A 19,321-nucleotide genomic window follows, 5' to 3' on the forward strand; every position below is an offset into this window, starting at 1 on the left:
TAATTTTGACAAACAACTGACATTTGACCTATATTTGACTCTAATTAAACTTGATTGGATTCCAAATTAAAAAAATCTAATTTTTGATTAGAAGTTATGGAGTAACTTCACCATTTTGTAATGGAATAGGGATGGCCATTATGAGCGACAATACAGCCACTTGTTGACCTCCATTGATAAAAACGCTGTGTGTGTGTCAACGCTCCATTAGAGGTACGAGATCCTAACATCTGATGTGTGTCCCTAACCTTTAAAATGGAGACAAGAGTATTTACTATGCGTTGGGACTGTTTGCTTTTCAATATATTACATAAAATGTAACAAACAAAACCATCAAACGCTTAATGTCACCTTGGTCTTCCAGATTCATCAGAAGTACAAACAGCGGTGGACAGTTTTGACAATATTGACATTGATTGACTTGAACCCTCTAAGCAAAGCATCAAGCGGTGTTTTTCTAAGTGCGCAAAATCACATTAAACAGCAATTTCGTCCTCCAAGCAGTCAGAGGGGCCGTGTTTGTTGAGCACATTAAGCAGACGCAGGGTGCTCTCGTCCTGCTGTCCCCAGCTTTCATCACTCTCATCTGTGTTTGACTCATATTCGGATGCGATTCCCGACTCGCGGAATTTTAGCAGCTCGAGGCTACCCAGAAGCTCGTCCCGTGATGAGGGCGAGACGCCTTGGGATGATGTGTCGGGACTCTCCTCCTGTTGGGGTGGTCCCGGAAGAAAGCGGAAACACTCAAACTTGATCAAGCACTGGTCCCTACCTATTGGACTGCCCAGTGGCAGGGATAGCTGTGTCCCGTCGTTGAGTGGAGGAAGGATGGCGTCCTCTGGTCTGGGGGTGGTGGGGTCGCATAGGACTGGGGGCACGTTGGCACGGAAGGTGATTTCCAGGAGACTGTCTTGGGATCCCACTGTTGAGAAAGAGGAAAAGATTGAGGCCTTTTCACATTTAACCACAAAAAGTATTCTCAGAGCTTCAGAAAATCATGGTTGATGTCACATGGACTATTTAAACAATGTCCTTACTAACTTTCTTGAACGTGTCAGTTGTATTGCTGTCTAGGCAGGGTCTGAAAGCTCTCAGATTTCATCAAAAATATCTTAATTATAAGGTCTTACGGGTTTTAGATTCACTTATACATTGGGGAAAATAATTATTTGATCCCCTGCTGATTTTGTACGTTTGGCCACTGACAAAATGAACAGTCTATAATTTTAATGGTAGGTTTATTTTAACAGACAGAATAGCAACAAAAAAAAAAATCCAGAAAAACACATTTCAAAAAAGTTATAAATTGATTTGCATTTTAATGAGTGAAATAACTATTTGATCCTCTATCAATCAGCAAGATTTCTGGCTCCCAGGTGTCTTTTATACAGGTAACAAACTGAGATTAGGAGCACTCTCTTAAAGGGAGTGCTCCTAATCTCAGTTTGTTACCTGTATAAAAGACACCTGTCCACAGAAGCAATCAATCAATTAGATTCCCAACTCTCCACTATGGCCAAGACCAAAGAGCTGTTCAAGGATGTCAGGGACAAGACTGTAGACCTACACAAAGCTGGAATGGGATACAAGACCATTGCCAAGCAGCTTGGTGAGAAGGTGACAACAGTTGGTGCGATTATTCCCAAATATAAGAAACACAAAATAACTGTCAATCTCCCTCGGTCTGGGGCTCCATGCAAGATCTCACCTCATGGAGTTTCAAAGATCATGAGAACGGTGAGGAATCAGCCCAGAACTACAAGGGAGGATCCTGTCAATGATCTCAAGGCAGCTGGGACCATAGTCACCAAGAAAACAATTGGTAACACACTATGCCGTGAAGGACTGAAATCCTGCAGCACCTGCAACGTCCCCCTGCTCAAGAAAGCACAAGTACAGGCCCGTCTGAAGTTTGCCAAGGAACATCTTAATGATTTAGAGGAGAACTAGGTGAAAGTGCTGTGGCCAGATAAGACCAAAATCGAGCTCTTTGCCATTGATTCAACTCGTAGTGTTTGGAAGGAGGAGGAATGCTGCCTATGACCCCAAAAACACCATCCCCACCATCAAACATGGAGGTGGAAACATTATGTTGTAGGGGTGTTTTTCTGCTAATGAGACAGGACAACTGCACCACATCAAAGAGACAATGGACGGTTAGGTTTTTCCACTCTCTTTTCTCTGTAGTTGTCATCTGCCTTCCTTTATATTATATAACGCTTCATAATGTCAGTTCTGCTCCACTTTTTCCCCCCCTTTTCTTCTGCTCCAGCAGGTTAATAACAGTGCTCCTACCCCTGTAACACATCCTCACTTGCCCTCTCTGAATAGATCTGATGTGTTTCAGCAGCTTTCCTTGACTCGTCTTTTCACTCAGACTCTCCCATCTGTTCCACCTCTCTTTCCATCACATACAATTTCACTTGCCTTTTAACGTCTCTGCCATCACGGCACTCCACAGGGGTTAATTTCAGGCTTATTTTAAAGCACACTTTCATATAGACCAGCAGCTGTCTTTTACATTAGGCTGCACGATAAAGAGCTCTTATCCTTGACTGTCCCAACTGTCACACTTAAGTCACCTTGTAAAAAAATAGCTGTAAATGACTGTCAAATCTCTTCTCACATCCTCTTTAATAACGACACCATAGCCTACTCTGATGTGAAGGTTAAAATCTTATACCAACAAATAATGTAATATAGATGCTTTAACAGATGCAAGTTAACAAAATATTCTTTACTGAAAGACAGACCTCCTGTGCTTGTGTTTATTCTTTCATTATTAAGGGTGTTAAAATGATAGTTCATCCAAAAATTTTAATTCTGTCATTAATTACTTACCCTTGTGTTGTTCCAAACCCGTAAGACCTTTGTTTATCTTCAAAACACATATTAAATAAAAAATAAATTAAAATATCTTAATTTGTGTTCCAAAGAAGGTCTTACAGGTTTGGAATGACATGAGGGTGATTAATTAATGAAAGAATTTTCATTTTCGGGTGAACTATCCCTTTAAATGAGGCACAACTGAAATCTGACACAAAAACAATGCTTTTTTTTTTTTTTAGGAAGTTTTTGAAGACATTCCCTAGCGCTGCTCAACACAGAAAATCATACTCACTAGAGCCATTCCCAGCCAGCTTGAGCTCCAGCTCCTGAACCTGTTTGACCAAGAGAGAAATATGCTGCAGTAGGTCCTTATTTTGCAGCAGCAGCTGGTGAACTCGAGCCTGGGCTTCGATCCTAGCCGCAGCTTCTGCAGAGAGCTGATCCTTCAGCAAATGAACCTGAGGAACAAAAAAATATATATGTTTAAGTACAGCAGACTGTACTAACACCACAGAGACCTCCAGCAGTTTATATGCATTGTCTAAAATCACCCCTACTAAGGACAAAAACTCAAACTGCCTCAATTTACTTTTCTAATTTTTTGTTCCAACTCAAAGCGTTTTACAAATTTAAAGCGATACTTTTAAAAATTAAAAAAGGGAAAAGTTTTCGTTTTTCATTTGATTAAACCTTCAGGCTGTTATTTCATAATTAATTCCTTTGTTCAGCTTTGGAAGAATATGTCTGAACACATCGATCCTTTCTGGGCTTCAAGAGTTCAAGGAAATAAAAATACATTTTTATTGTTTTTCTGAGAATTTCAAAGTCTCACTTGAATTTATTTATATATTTAAGGTCAAACATCTTTAAAAGCTTTTTATATACAAGCATCCCATTATGCAATTTGATAGGCATTTCGATTTAATATAATTTGAATGCATTTATATTGAAAATGAACAACTGATGGCAAACTTTGGGAAGTGTTACTATAAAGGTCATCTCATGTACTGTGTAGGCAGCTGCCATTCATGCAAATTAAAGGGTGCTTTCATCTAAAAAGCTTCTTTAACACCATCATGAAAAACCATTTTTATGTTCCTGACATCAGCCGTATTTTAAAGGATTAGTTTAAAGTTAGTTTTAAGATGTTCATGTCTTTCTTTCTTCAGTCATAAAGAAATTATGTTTTTTGAGGAAAACATTTCAGGAATTTTCTCCATATAGTGGACCTCAATGGTGCCCGCAAGTTTGAACTTCCAAAATGCAGTTTAAATGCAGCTTCAAAGGGCTCTAAACAATCCCAGTTGAGTAATAAGGGTCTTATCTAGCAAAATGATTGGTAATTTTCTTAAATAAATTAATATTTATACACTTTTTAACCACAAATGCTCATCTTGTCTAGCTCTGCAAGGCGTCCGGTTCAAGACCACTATATGGAGAAAATTCCTAAAATGTTTTCCATTGAATATTATGGATACATATTATCATTAAGCATTCAGTTTACACAGCTTTAGTTAAAGGAGACCCACTACGCACCTTTTTACAATATGTAATATAAGTCTTAGGTGTTCACAGAATGTGTCTGTAAAGTTTCAGCTCAAAATACCACACAGATCATTTATTATATCATTTTGAAAATGCCTAATTTAAGTGGAAGCAGAAACACACTGTTTTCCTGCATGACTCTTTAAATGCAAATGAGCTGCTGCTCCCCACCCTCTTTTCCAGAATAGTGCATAGAGTCTTTACAGCTCGCACCTCAGACACTCTGCTAAAAAAATCTGTTTGGTTTTAATTAGCATGCCTATCGCTAATTAGCATACACACATCTGAAGCATGCGCACAGAAAGTGGCTAGTGCTAAATGAAGTTCTCTTCCATGTCTTATTGCGCTTAATCTGTCAAATACACACAAGTCCATTCAAATCTGAGCTGAATCTGAGCTGATTTGTCACTTTTAAATTATAATTAACTTTTAGCTTAAATAATATAATAAAGGAATTATTTTGTTATCATTTTGTTATGAATTACAGCTTGGTTTGTCCAGCTAATGACAAATGAGCAGCTATAAAGGTTCCCAAAGTGATTATGATGCACTTGAGTGTCCTTCATAAGTCCTAAGATTCTATCCAGCGATAGACGGGCGAATCTATTTCCGCCAGTGGCTTATCCTGAGTGTCTGTTTGCTCCTAAAGCCACCGTGGCCGCCCTCCAAGGGGTCCAGGGTGATTTATGACCCAGCTTAAACAGCGTGCCTGCTCTTGCTGCCTGCCCTTAAGAACAATGCATTCTCTAGACAAAGCCAATGAGCCGTCAACATCAGGCCAGCAGGGAGTAGCGCAAAAGATTGAGGGAAAAATTACCATACTGTAAATGTGGACTGAAAGCTTAGTTCAGGTTGTGCTGCTTGCCTTCTGTTCTCGAGTCTACGTGCTTGTATGTATTTGTGCGTGTATGTTTTCTGACAAAGAGTGATTGTCTTTGGGAAAAGAGCTGCCTGCTGTGACAAAAGATGTTGTTTTCAAAAGGATATAGGATGTAAATGTATACAAGGCTCATATTTCATGCTGTCATAGTTTTATATCTCAATCTGAGTGGGGTACATTCATCAGAGAGGCAAGTCAGGGTAAATGTTGGTGGCCACATGTTTTGATGATCATCATTTTCCTCAATGACACGAAGAAGCAGTATTTTCAACCCAGGCTCATGACCTACTGAATTAGAAAACTCATGCATATGAAGCTGTATATGTGACAACAACGTTCAAAAGTATCAGTTTTAAAATCGCGCAGGACGTTCAAATCGTTTTGAAGTCATAACGTAATTTTCTGCAAGTAATTGTGCGAAAGGCTTTAGTAATCAAAACTCTGTACCTGTTAATCATACTTTGTGTGAAAAGGAATAAATGTTGTCAGAGTTTCAACTGGAAACTAGTTATTCGTACATATAGGTGTTTTTCAGTTTTGCAGAAATGTATATAGAGCCACGTATTTACAATGAGCCTATATTGATAATTTCTTTTCCTTGTCTTTAAAAAAAGTCAACAACAAAAGCAGCAATGAAGAATTGTTTAATGTCAACACATTGCCACTGCAATCAGTTATTCTTTGTGTAATTTCAAGTCTACTAATTAAGCAATTAAAAGTTCACAGTCCAATTATATAGCTACAAATGGAAAGAGTGTGAACAGTAATATCTCCATCTGTACGATGGGAACGATCAACATTAATTTCTTGCAGTAATATTAGCATATAGTGTGTGAAATATTAGCTACAGTATAGTGCTGTCGTAAAAAAAAAAATTAAAAAGAGGTTAACAAAGTAAACAGTCTCTTTCAACATCAAGGACATACATTTCAACAACTTAAACAGGTCTAAAGTCTATAAGCTGAAGTTCAAACAGGTTGAAACTAGTGCTTAGCCGGCTTGACCAAAAATTCTGTCAGGTTTATATGAATCAGAATGCATGAAAGAGTTGCAGAACTACTGTATTTTAGGGTGTGTTCACACTTGTCATGTTTGGTTCGATTAAAACACACTCTGGTGCGATTGCTCTGTCAGTGCAGTTCATTTGAGTAAGGGTGAACACTGCCATCGGAACCCTGGTGCGCACCAAACAAGCAGGCCGAGACCACTAAAAAGATAGGTCTCGATCTGCTTCCAAATTAGTTCACAACAAGGACCAAATACTTCTAAACGAACCAAAAACAGGAATTAATGACAAGATACGACACTGTCTGTGCGACATGATTTCAGGAAGGGAACAAGTGGTGTATCCAAAACAAAATGAGCAGAGGGCGAAGATGGAGCAACGAGGAGGTAAAGTGCCTTTTATGAGCACTTTGTGAGTTAGCAGGTTGTGACAAAATCATATACAGTACACACACATCAATAAGCGCACTTAATCCAGCACAGCATTAGGTGTATTCGACTTAAAGCGCCACTGAGAAGACCGATCAGTGAATGGGTGCTTTGATGTCATATAACCGTAGCATTGTTGATGTCGAACACACCTTTTCTTTTTGTTTTGGGGTATTCAGTAAGTTCCGTCACAAAATATACATCATTTCACCCGACCAATCAGGTTGTGAACGTATCACTATGCCTTTATGTTCGGCATCTTTAGGTTCGCTGTCAAAAATGCCAGTGTGAATGCTAAGAGGACCAGGACCAAATGTGTCATTTTCCTATTTTCCTTTTTGGTCCGGACCAAATGAACCAAACTAACCGAACTAGTGTGAACACACCCTTAAAGGTTGTATCAGCGATTTCTAGCCTGAAACATAAAGTGTCAAATTCAGCTGAGCTTTCTTCACGATCCGCTCGCTGCCTGCCCCATAAATTGTCTGTGAAAAAACCGCGTCTCTTTGGTCAGCCTAGGGTCCGAGATATGCCAAAAAAACAATCGGCACTACCAACCTTTCCACAGATAAACAAACAGTGTTCCAACCAATCAGCGTCAGGGGTTTGGTGTTGTGGACTTTCCTACTGGTGCAGGGATGTGAGGGAGGCGGAGCGAAAGTCCACAACACCAAACCCCTGACGCTGATTGGTTGGAACACTGTTTGTTTATCTGTGGAAAGGTTGGTAGTGCCGATTGTTTTTTTGGCATATCTCGGACCCTAGGCTGACCAGAGAGACGCGGTTTTTTCACAGACAATTTATGGGGCAGGCAGCAAGCGGATTGTGAAGAAAGGTCAGCTAAAATTGACACTTTATGTTTTAAGCTAGAAATCGCTGATACAACCTTTAATCACGATCCAAACAAACACGTTAAATACAAAATGGGCAGTTTTTGTTGTAAATTAGCAAAAACAGAATAGTCTGACCTAGGCTTTGTGAAATTATGCTATATAAAACATCTGCACGAAATAAAAACAGCAGAAATGCAAATTCATTCTCTGCCAGCAGGTGGCGCTTATGGAACAGCAACAACACAGTGTTTACTGCTGTAAACAAAGCAGCCCTGCTTTTAAAAACTACATTAATATGCATTATACAGAGGTAAGATGAAAAGAAAGTCTAAATTTGTCTTAAGACAGTCAGTTCCTTTCAGAGATACATTCATATAAACCCCCAAACGCTCGTCTTGTCTAGCTCTGCTATGTGCATGCGTACTCGGTGCACTCCAGTTCAAGACAGTTAGGGTATGTCGAAAAACTCATCTCATTTTCTTGTCCAATTGTAATTTCTTTTAGAAAATAACCAATAACCAACCATTCTTCCTTGGCTGGGATTGTTTAGAGCCCTTTGAAGCTGCATTTAAACTGCATTTTGGAAGTTCAAACTCGCAGGCTCCATAGAAGTCCACTATACGGAGAAAATTCCTGAAGTGTTTTCCTCAAAAAACATAATTTCTTTACGACTGAAGAAAGAAAGACATGAACATCTTGGATGACAAGGGGGTGAGTAAATTATCTGTACATTTTTGTTCTGGAAGTGAACTTATCCTTTAATTGCTCTTAAATGGCAATTTGGAGTTACTTTTTAAGCCCGAAACTGGCATTTAAAAACTATCTTAGTATCTTAAACCTTAAACATTTAAACAGCCAAAAACTAGTCTTATGTAAAAAAACAGCCCTAAATTGCCATTACACTGTTTTCTAAAGCCTTTTCCATACTCAAGACAACAGATTTAATGACACTGGGATGTCACCAAATGATTCACTTTCACTGACATAACCTAGAGAGTTCTAAAAAAGATTTGTGTGATTCATGTTCTAACAATCTATTTAATCACACACATTTAAAGTAGAAACTTTCATGACCATAGTAATTTCGAAGCACAAATGTAATCTTTTTTTTTATTCCACTGCACTGCAGTCATTACAAGATTTTTATAGGGCTGTTTATTCCATTGTTGCTGCCCTCAAATGGCATGAAGAAATTGCATCAAATATTTCAGTGCTGATTTTCCTTTAAACACCACACTGAAAGCTGCAAAAGGGCATGCGAAGCACTCAGAGAGGCTATTTTCTATAAACCCTCTGTATACATGTCTTATTTTTTGCTAAACAGAAAAAAACACTCCTGCGACCATAATAAGGCTTTCATTTGAAAGCAACCACATTTGGCTCTGCATGCAGCACTAGAACTCAGATTCACAATACATTTTGCCTGAATTGCTCTCATGAAGCATCTGCAATGTACAAACACATAAATGTGATTTTCTGACGTGGACATTGTTTTCATGACATGGTAGGAGCCAAATGCGTTCAACTCATTTTATCTGTACTGAACTGTCTAAAGGAGAATCTTCCACCAGCATATGATTAAAAGAAACACAAAACACACAAAAACCTCCCTCCACAAATAACCCACTCCAGCACTAATCCTGACTTCAGAAAAGCAAATATCGTTTCATCTGCCGATCATTTTCCCTAAGGATGTGGGCCACTCCAAAACAAATGGAGAAATAAATTAATAAGCGACGAATGACTTGCGTGTGCCTCTTTGATAGCGCGCTTCAAAGCGTCTCTTTTTCTTCTTCGGTGACTGAAGACATCACAGCAGCCAGAGCAAAGCCATAGCTTGTTTCTCTTTGAGCGTGCTGTTGCAAATCAGGGCCCGTTTTCAACTGGCTGCCTTTGCTTATCGGAGTTCTGACAGGACGGACATCCCTGACTATCCTCAACACACCTCAAAGCGACATGCAGACACAAAGATGTGGGTCAAAGGAGCGTGGAACAAAATTCCACCCCCTGCAACACCATTCTCAGACCCGTGAAGAGCGCCAAGTGTTTTCACACAAAAAAAAAACAAAAGAAAAAAAGCACTTTCTTAAAAGTGAAAGAGAGTGTACCCTCTGGCTGAGCATTGTGCTTATGGAAAACAATGGCGTTCTCCTCTTGCCAAACACTTGGTGTGGAACTGTGGCTAAACAAGCAAACCACAGGCTCCCGAAGGGTGAATAAATAAACCAGTCTGGTGCCGGAAAGAACAAAAACGCTTCAGATACACAAGACTACAGCTGTTTTGTGCACTCCAAGCCATTCACAACCAGTTCTAACGGAGAGATTTGTAGGTAGGGTTCACCTTGAAACCGATCGAGCATGAGAAAAAGTAAAAGTGCTACTACAAGAAATAGTTTTTCATAGAATAACAATACATTTGATTCCACAGTTAACACTGACATAAAATAATTTCACATGTTTATACTTTAATAACTAACTAATTGAGATAATGCCAAGTTCATTAGTGTAGGAACATTTTACCTTATTTTCCTGCTCACATTTCTCGAGGAACAGTTATTGTTTGTGTTGTGTTTAAAAAAAAACACTTAGACCTAGCTGACCCATATAAAACATAATTTGCATAATGCACATTAATAAAAGCATCCTCAAAAGAACAATACATGTAATTTTAGAGGCAAATGAGATGAGCTAGCTGCTCTTTTTTTAATTATACGCCCCCCACTTCCACACACACATGCAATCTATCTCTCTCTCTACCACTCAAAAGTTTGGGGTCTGTAAGATTTAGGACTTTTATATAACAAGGATGAATTGTTCAAAAATGAGAGTAAAACATTTAAAATGTTACAAAAGACTTTTTTTTATATATATTTTAAATTAAACACTGTTCTTTAAACTTTTATCAATAAAATAATTCTGAAAAATATTTAATCACTGTTTTCAACATTAATAATAGTAAGAAATGTTTCTTGAGCACCAAATTGGCATATTAGAATGATTTCTGGAAGAACATCTGACAGTAGGGATGTAAAAGTACTATCAATATCATGATCGTGGGTACATGATGATATGACATGATAGGTCTTTTAAAATATATTTAAACTTCTTATTCTAACATAAGAGGTCTTGTGTTTTGGGCCATTATGCTTTGGCACAGTAGCTCTCAAACGAACTAAAACCGAAAGTACAATATGGCTTAATCTCTTCATCAAGTCTGTTTTTGCGGCGTGTTTCAAAGCAAAGCACACACTTCGTTCAGGTGATCAGCTCGTGATCCAGTGTTTTCCGCACCTCAGAATGGCTCAGTTCACAGTGAATAAAGTGAACTAATTTATTTCATGTGCTGTGTGTTTAGCACGCATTTGGGAACGCAGCGGCCACAGTTATGCTTTATTTTTGTGGCATATGAACGCAGTATTTTACTAGATTTGTAGTGAGATGCGTTTTTGTAAGCCTGTTTTCACTGAAGCTGGTGTTTTCCATCAAAATAAAAGCTCTACTGCTGTTTCCTTTAAAATAAAAAAAAAGCTTAAAAGTGCAATATGAATTGCTGAAAGCTAGCAGTTTAAATGGGTATGGTTAATGCAGTCCAAATTTAAAATATCGCTGTGTAGACATTAGGAAAGAAGTAAAGCAAAACAAATAAAAAATAATAAATACAAAAATGTATATATACCTATGAAATATTCATTTTCATTCTTTTTTTTTTACAGTGGCTATTACTGTCATAGGAATAACAATAATATAAAATTCTTGTTTTTTCTATTATTATATTCTGATATGTTTGGCTTCCTAAAACATCAGTGTGAAAGTAATTTAGACACTGAGATGGTATACCACAAATAAAAAAGAGAGTTGAATCCCTTTTAAATTTCAGATACAAGTCAACTTACTGACTTTTTTTGAGTTTTCTTAGTTAAGAACATGGGTTGGACCTCTTAATTTTGAACTCTCAAAGTGGGGGAAAAAGGGAAAGATGGGGTGAAAAAGCATTTTATGTTTATTTACATTTTCATGATTTGTCAAAAACTCACTCTAAAATTTAGTCTATATATAATAATATTTTGTTCTCAAGCAATTTTGTAAGCCATTTTTTTTTTTAAATTACGCACTACTGATTAAAGGTTGTATCAGCGATTTCTAGCCTGAAACATAAAGTGTCAAATTCAGCTGACCTTTCATCACGATCCGCTCGCTGCCTGCCCCATAAATTGTCTGTGAAAAAACCGCGTCTCTCTGGTCAGCCTAGGGTCCGAGATATGCCAAAAAAACAATCGGCACTACCAACCTTTCCACAGATAAACAAACAGCGTTCCAACCAATCAGCGTCAGGGGTTTGGTGTTGTGGACTTTCCTACTGGTGCAGGGATGTGAGGGAGGCGGAGCGAAAGTCCACAACACCAAACCCCTGACGCTGATTGGTTGGAACACTGTTTGTTTATCTGTGGAAAGGTTGGTAGTGCCGATTGTTTTTTTGGCATATCTCGGACCCTAGGCTGACCAGAGAGACGCTTTTTTTCACAGACAATTTATGGGGCAAGCAGCGAGCGGATCGTGAAGAAAGGTCAGCTGAAATTGACACTTTATGTTTTAGGCTAGAAATCGCTGATACAACCTTTAACTGTTTTGGGTCACAATGCTTTTTTTTTTAAGACAAATTTATTCAGACGTTTTATCTCACAATTCTAACTTTTCTTTCTCACATTTCATGTTTGTATCTCATAATTCTGACATAATTTCTCAGAATTGTGTGATACAAACTTGCAATTAAGACTTTTTTACTCAGAATTGTGAGATATAAATTCGCAACTGCGAGAAATAAAGGCAGAATTGCGAAATATAAACTCACAATTCTGACTTCTTTTCTCAGAACTGTGAGAATATATCTTGCATTTTTTACTTTTTACTTTGTGATCCGGGTCAATACAGTTAGGGTATGTTGAAAAACTTCCATCTCGTTTTCATCTTCAACTTCAAAATCACCCTACAACGCTATTTTACCCCTTTTTTTTGTAAAGGGCGTTTGATCTTTGTATGTTTACTTTGTAAACACTAGGTTGGTACTTCTGCAGCGATGTAGGATGATTTTGAAGTTGGGGAAGAAAACGAGATAGGAGTTTTTCGACATACCCTAACTGTATTGACCCGGACCACACAGACTACGCATGCACATACGCATCGCAGGGACGAAACAAGACAAGCATTTGAGGTTAAAAAGTATATAAATTCTCAATTTGTTTCGAAAATAACCAATCGTTTTGCTAGATAAGACCCTTTTTACTTGATTGGGATTGTTTAGAGCCCTTTGAAGCTGTGTTTAAACTGCATTTTGGAAGTTCAAACTTGGGGGCACCATACATATCCATTATATGAAGAGAAATCCTAAAATGTTTTCCTCAAAAAACATTTCTTTACGACTGAAGAAAGAAAGACATGAACATCTTGGATGACAAGGGGGTGAGTACATGATCTGTACATTTTTGTTCTGGAAGTGAACTAATCCTTTAATTACTCACCCTCATGGTGTTCTAAACCCGTAAGACCTTTGTTCATCTTTGGAACACAAATTTAAATGAAGCTGAGTAATGACAGATTTTTCTGTTTTGGGTGAACTCACCCTTTAAAAATGTACACAACAACAATAACAACAACCAGAAAACCCTCTAAATCCCACCGCTTCTACAAGTCTATTAAATGGCCATTTAAAAGTGCAGTGTCGCATCTACTCCAACTGACCTGGGCCACGGCCACCTGTGTCTGCTGCTGCTGTTGGGTGAGCTGCTGCTGGAGAAGCTGGAGCTGGTGGTGCACAGACAGGGGAGTGCTGGCTGGCAACTGACTGCCTGAAGGAAGCAGCAACTTGGGGGAAGCCAGTAGGATGCTGGGCTCTTCAGAGGGCTGGAGAACAAGAGAGAGAACAGTTGTTTTGTCAAGATCAGTAATTAATCTACATGTTCACGATCAAAAAAACTCTTGTGAAGCTGTACGAAAGCTTTGTGTGAGGATATGGAACAACATGAAGTAAGCAGAATAAGTTGAAAAGGCATTAAAAACACAATGGAGAATTGACAAGAGCCTTTAACAATGACCAAAATAACAAAAGAAACTAATTTAGCACTCATAAGTGTGCAACCAACTCCATTTTTTGAGCTCCTGTAATGCATGCTTGCTATTAGAAAACAATGCACCGTTCTGACCAGCTCTGTGGTCAAATATGTTTCCTTGCTGGCCCCAACTGAGACTCAGATATTAATTACAGTAGCACTTTCAGTCTGTGTAGCTGTGCAAACAAACAGAGCTCAGAGGGGTGGGAGGCAGTCAACTGTGACAAATTGTTAGTTTTACCCTACACGGCCAACTTATTTATACCCCAGTCGGGATGAAAATATGGTAATGCCAGCTGTCAGATATTGACCTCCCACGTACAGAATGAGGGACTGTGTATGAAAGGCGCGGCCAGAGATAAGACTGATTTTGGCTGAGATTGATGTGCTGCAAAGAGGCCTTTGAAATATTCAGGCATTGCCTGCTGTTGAATCACTAAACGGATGGCTAGACACACCAAACCAGACCTCAGTCGTTTGAAAAATCGAACATGAGTATCTACTTGACATAAAACTAATATGGACCCCCTAAAGTGTGTATTTCAAGTGTCATTTTTTTCCCCTGAAGTTAAAATGTTCTCTTATTCCAGGTTAATGTGACAAGAGTGCTGCTCAGAAGATGATTCGGTTGTTCTTCAAAGCTTTGCTTTTGGAGTGGTCTGACGACACATGATTGACAGCTTATGCCAGAACTACGTGTTTTTTTTTTTTCAAACAATAAAAAAATGGAGCGGGTTAGAAAGGGAAGATGGGGTGAAAAAGCATTTTATGTTGTTAACTGTATGCACGTGTTTGTGTGTAAAATCAACAAAATATTTTGAAAAGTAATCATGATTTGTCAAAAACTCACCCCCAAAATTATTACATATATAAGATGATATAATATATATATATATTAGTGGTGGGCCGTTATCGGCGTTAACGTGCTGCATTAACGTGAGACTCATATCGCGCGATAAAAAAAATATCGCCGTTAATCTATTCTCAAAGTTGGGTTGGGAGCTGGGTCTAAACTACGCAAGATATGATGACTTTCACTTTGATATTTTAGCGCGGATGACGTATACCTAGTCGAATTGCACTGTAGGAGGCGAGAACGAGTCAACTTCTGTTAAATTACCACATCAAATGAGACTATGCAGACATGGATGCAGTTATGAAGCCGCTTCAGGGCAGGTGCGTGCGTTGCTAGACCCACGTGCCCCAGTGAAAATCTGCTGTGCCCCAGTAAAATCTCAAATTTGAGTTATAATTTACTTTGATAATCACGAAATAAAGACATTAAACTATATGCAACAACCGAATTGACGCTTCTAAAAGCAACGCAGTTTATTGGAAGCCTATGCACGCAGATAGGCTATCCATACCCGCGCGCCTGTGTATTTTACGGGAACGGGCACGTCGTACAGCATTTTGCGCAGAAGTACTTGGTTACACAAGTTTGTATAGTTAATTATGTTGTAAACGCAATTGTCAAGCAGTTTGTAATGCATTTTGGAAACAGGAGATGAGCGCCTGGTCTAATGCGCCACCTGTCTTGAGAAACCCGTTCTCAAAGACTTAGCCTACTTTTAGTCATTATTTGGGTAGCACACATATTCTTAATGTCTTCAAATTAGCCATTTTAATCTAGATTAATTTAAAGATTTAATCTAGATTAATCTAGATTAAAAAAATTAATCTATGCCCACCACTAATATATATATATATATATTTTAAGCAATTTTGTAAGCCTTTAAAAAAAAAAACAACAACATGCACTACTGATTAAAAGTTATGGGTCACAGTTTTTTTAAAGACAAATAAATAATTCTGACTTTTTTTCTTTCATTATTTCAAGTTTACATCTTATAATTCTGACTTCATTTCTCAGAATTGCACATTTGTTTTTCAGAATTGCAAGTTTATATCTCACAATTCTCACTTCATTTCGCAGAATTGCATGATATAAACTTGCAATTCTGAAAAACAAATGTGCAATTCTGAGAAATAAAGTTGCAATTCTGTGAGAAATAAAGTTGCAATTCTGAGAAAAAAACTCAGAATTGCGAGTTTATATCTCACAATTCTCACTTCATTTCTCAGAATTGCACATTTGTTTTTCAGAATTGCAAGTTTATATCTCACAATTCTCACTTCATTTCGCAGAATTGCATGATATAAACTTGCAACTCTGAAAAACAATGTGCAATTCTGAGAAATAAAGTTGCAATTCTGTGAGAAATAAAGTTGCAATTCTGAGAAAAAAACTCAGAATTGCGAGTTTATATCTCACAATTCTCACTTCATTTCGCAGAATTGCATGATATAAACTTGCAATTCTGAAAAACAAATGTGCAATTCTGAGAAATAAAGTTGCAATTCTGTGAGAAATAAAGTTGCAATTCTGAGAAATAAAGTCACAATTGCAAAGTATAAACTCAATTCTTCTTTCACATTTTTTTCTTAGAAATTAGTTTTTATCTTGCAATTCTGACTTTCTAGATATAAACTCACAATTGTGAGTTCTAAAGTCAGAATTGAGACATAAACTTCAATTCAATTTAAAAATTCTGATAAATAGTTGCAATTCTGAGAAATAAAGTTGCAATTCTGAGAATTAAAGTTAAAATTCTAATAGTTGCAATTCTGAAAAATAAAATTGGAATTCTGGGAACATTTTTTTGACTTTTTCTCAGTATTGTGTGATATAAAGTTGCAATTCTGAGAAATAAAGTCAGAATTGCAAAATATAAACAATTCTGACTTTTTTCTCAGAATTGCAAATATATATCATGCAATACTGAAAGAAAAAGTCAGAATTACATAGTACAAACTCACAATTCTCACAAAGTTTATATCTTGCAATTCTGACTTTATAACAATTCTGAGAACATATCAGTCTTTTTGGAATTTTTAGGCTCACATTGAGTTTATATCACGCAATACTGAGAAAAAAGTCAAATTATGAGAAGGCATTAGTGAAAGAGGAACATTATTTCCAGACTGGATGACGCAAGTGCCAGAGAAAAGTACATTTTACCTTTAAACAATTCATGATCAAATGGCAAAAATGACTCTTTTTTTATATATTTCCAGAAAACTAGCATCCAGTGAAGGGAGCTTTTACTTAAGATTGATGTCAAATAAGATTGCTGGCAGTATATTGGAAAAGATGTTCACCTCGGCTTCTCATGTTTTTCATTTCTCACATATTGGCTGAGCGGTGGTTCAGGTCGACTGATGAGGATTTCCTTCTGTGTGTGTCTACTGACAGCTGTTTATTTGGGCAATGCTGCAGAATGGCACGTTGTAAACAACACCTGCTCTCACAGACGCCTCACAGTGAATCTACCTCAGCCGGAGAGAGACCGATGACATCCACTGAATTCATAGCTTAAAAATCTGCATAGACCGTCCGGGGAAATTGTTCTGAGAATTTTATTACTGCCCATCTTATGATATAACCTGAAAAATTGACGATAAGCATGACACTGCCGCTGATTAAATATTTGCTACTTTTGTGCTGCGCGAGCTTGAAGTCGTCACTTCACGGAGCATAAATCATGGATCAAATCATTTGTTATGAACAGAGTGTCTGTACGGAGCACACTGCAAAAAACAGTGTCTGAAAAACAACTGTGACTACAAAGAAGAAGTTTGGATGGGCCTAATGAATATTTTCTTAATGAATTAGCACATTCTTAATAAATGATTCATTGATGAATATATTTTACAGACTTCCAATTGTACAGCACAGCTCAACAAATGCTGCAGGAACAGATCCCTGATGTGTGAGACAGACTACATTTTTGACGCATGAGATAAAACCAGTTAATAAAATAAAGAAATAAAAGTTCAAAATGAGTTTTTCATGCTGTAACTCAAATGTAAACATCTTTTATATGAAACATCTAATTCAGGTCAGTACTAAATAAAAAATAACTGCATTTTGTATGATCCCTCTTATTTTTGGTAAAATAATTAACATTTTGCAGATTCTGCAAGGTGTATGTAAACTTTTGACCTCAACTGTCTAAAGCCGTTGTTTACATTGCAAAGCTGGCACAGAAACCATGTTGCATGCTGGATTATCCCGCACAGCTGACAGAAAACAAGACACGAGCGATTATGACAGGAATGAAGTTTATGACTGTTCTAATTTGGTATTTTTATTTATGCAAGCTTAAGCTTTTGCTGCTTAGCAAGCACCCGCATTTCCTTGTGGAAATGCAAATATAGTTTATCCATGATGGTTATTGGAATATTTCCATCACTCCACAGGGAATAATTACACTATCATCTGTTCTGAAATCTGTACTCTCTTTTTTTGCTGTGTAACAGAAAAGACAATCCAGAGCAGTCTTTGGTAAATGGTTGAAGAACACATCTGTTAAAAAGTATCAAGGGAAGTAGCGTTCATTTAAGTGCTTTCAATTAACCGCTGCAGAAAAACCTAATTAGTGTCATCTGTGATTATGTGATGGATGTGTAATCAACAGTAGCTACTAAAAGCTTGTGGTGCTGTTTTAGCGATCATCGCCAGGAGCCATGAGCACCTGAGGTTTTGGTCAGGGTCAAATATAGACCTACAGTGGCAGAAGGAATGAAAACTCAACTCTCTTAAGGCTGTTTCACATGGGATGCTTTGTGAAGTGGTGAAATTGCCGCACATGTTCCCTTGTTTCTGAAGTTGGCACTTCTCAATGCAATACTTTGACAACATTCAGTTGTGCTCATCTCTGAAGCCAAAATATAACATCAAAACGGGAAAAAATTAAATCACAAATTTCTAAAAAGAAAAATTTTTATAAAATTGAAAAGCTAGGAATATATGTGACCAAATAATACAGCAATCTATGGCGTACACTGGTATTACAGTACAAATTACCTCATTATAATTCATTGGATTACAGCATGCCTGTGGAATAAGGCCACTGGTGGAGGACTGTTATTAAATAACCTTATAATTATACAGGTGCTACAGCTTACATCTCAACATTTTCTGAAATGTCACAGCAGATGCCTTGGATTTTCTACAACAGCTGTCTACAGTTCAGAATTTTTCAGACCTTAAGGTGGAAAACAAGAATATCAGAAAAGATTTTGCTTTCATTTTCTTTGTCTTATGCCAGTGTTAATAAAAGTTTTTCAGCTAAAGGTTCATTCAGAGGGTAGGTATATAAAACTGTAGGAAACTCGTTTTTAGATTCTATGAGTTTTATATGTCATACAGACTTTGTGTTGCACTGCCAGACTTTTGACAACCAGTCTAAAGTGTTTTCCACTTTAAAGTTTCCCCTGCACAAGCAAACTTCCAACCTAGACATACCTGTCCATCCACACATAAAAAGTACAGACTGTTTTCCACAGATACACTATACTATATAGTACTATACTGTTCAAGTATAGTGTTGGTAAGACATTGTTTTGTTTTGGTTTTTTGAAAGAAGTCTCTTATGCTCACAAAAGCTGAATGTATTTGATTGTATTTGATCAAAAATACTTTAAAAGTAGTGATATTGTAAAAAACAACAACCCTGCTCTCTATATTAATATATAATCTATTCCTGTAATGCAAAGTTGAATTTTCAGCATCCATTACTCCAGTCTTCAGTGTCACATGATCCTTCAGAAATCATTCTTATATGCCAAACCTCTACAATGCGAGTAAATCACTTGCATATGCGACTAAATCTTCACTCTTAGCGCCTAAA

At 37.5% G+C, this 19,321-nt stretch overlaps 1 protein-coding gene across 1 annotated transcript in view; it reads right to left on the reverse strand.

Moving 5' to 3' along the window:
* Positions 1-367: 367 nt before the first annotated feature.
* Positions 368-19,321, reverse strand: part of nos1apa (nitric oxide synthase 1 (neuronal) adaptor protein a) — a 124,962-nt gene continuing 106,008 nt past the window's right edge. The window contains exons 9-11 of the mRNA XM_073851509.1: positions 13,258-13,419; positions 3,122-3,287; positions 368-922 (exon numbers count right to left, since the gene is read on the reverse strand). Coding sequence (XP_073707610.1) covers positions 477-922; positions 3,122-3,287; positions 13,258-13,419 — 774 coding nt within the window. The 3' untranslated portion in view covers positions 368-476. The remainder of the gene's footprint in view (positions 923-3,121; positions 3,288-13,257; positions 13,420-19,321) is intronic.

The sequence above is a fragment of the Garra rufa genome, chromosome 12 (assembly GCF_049309525.1).
Source record: "Garra rufa chromosome 12, GarRuf1.0, whole genome shotgun sequence".
In the NCBI taxonomy this organism is placed as follows: domain Eukaryota; kingdom Metazoa; phylum Chordata; class Actinopteri; order Cypriniformes; family Cyprinidae; genus Garra; species Garra rufa.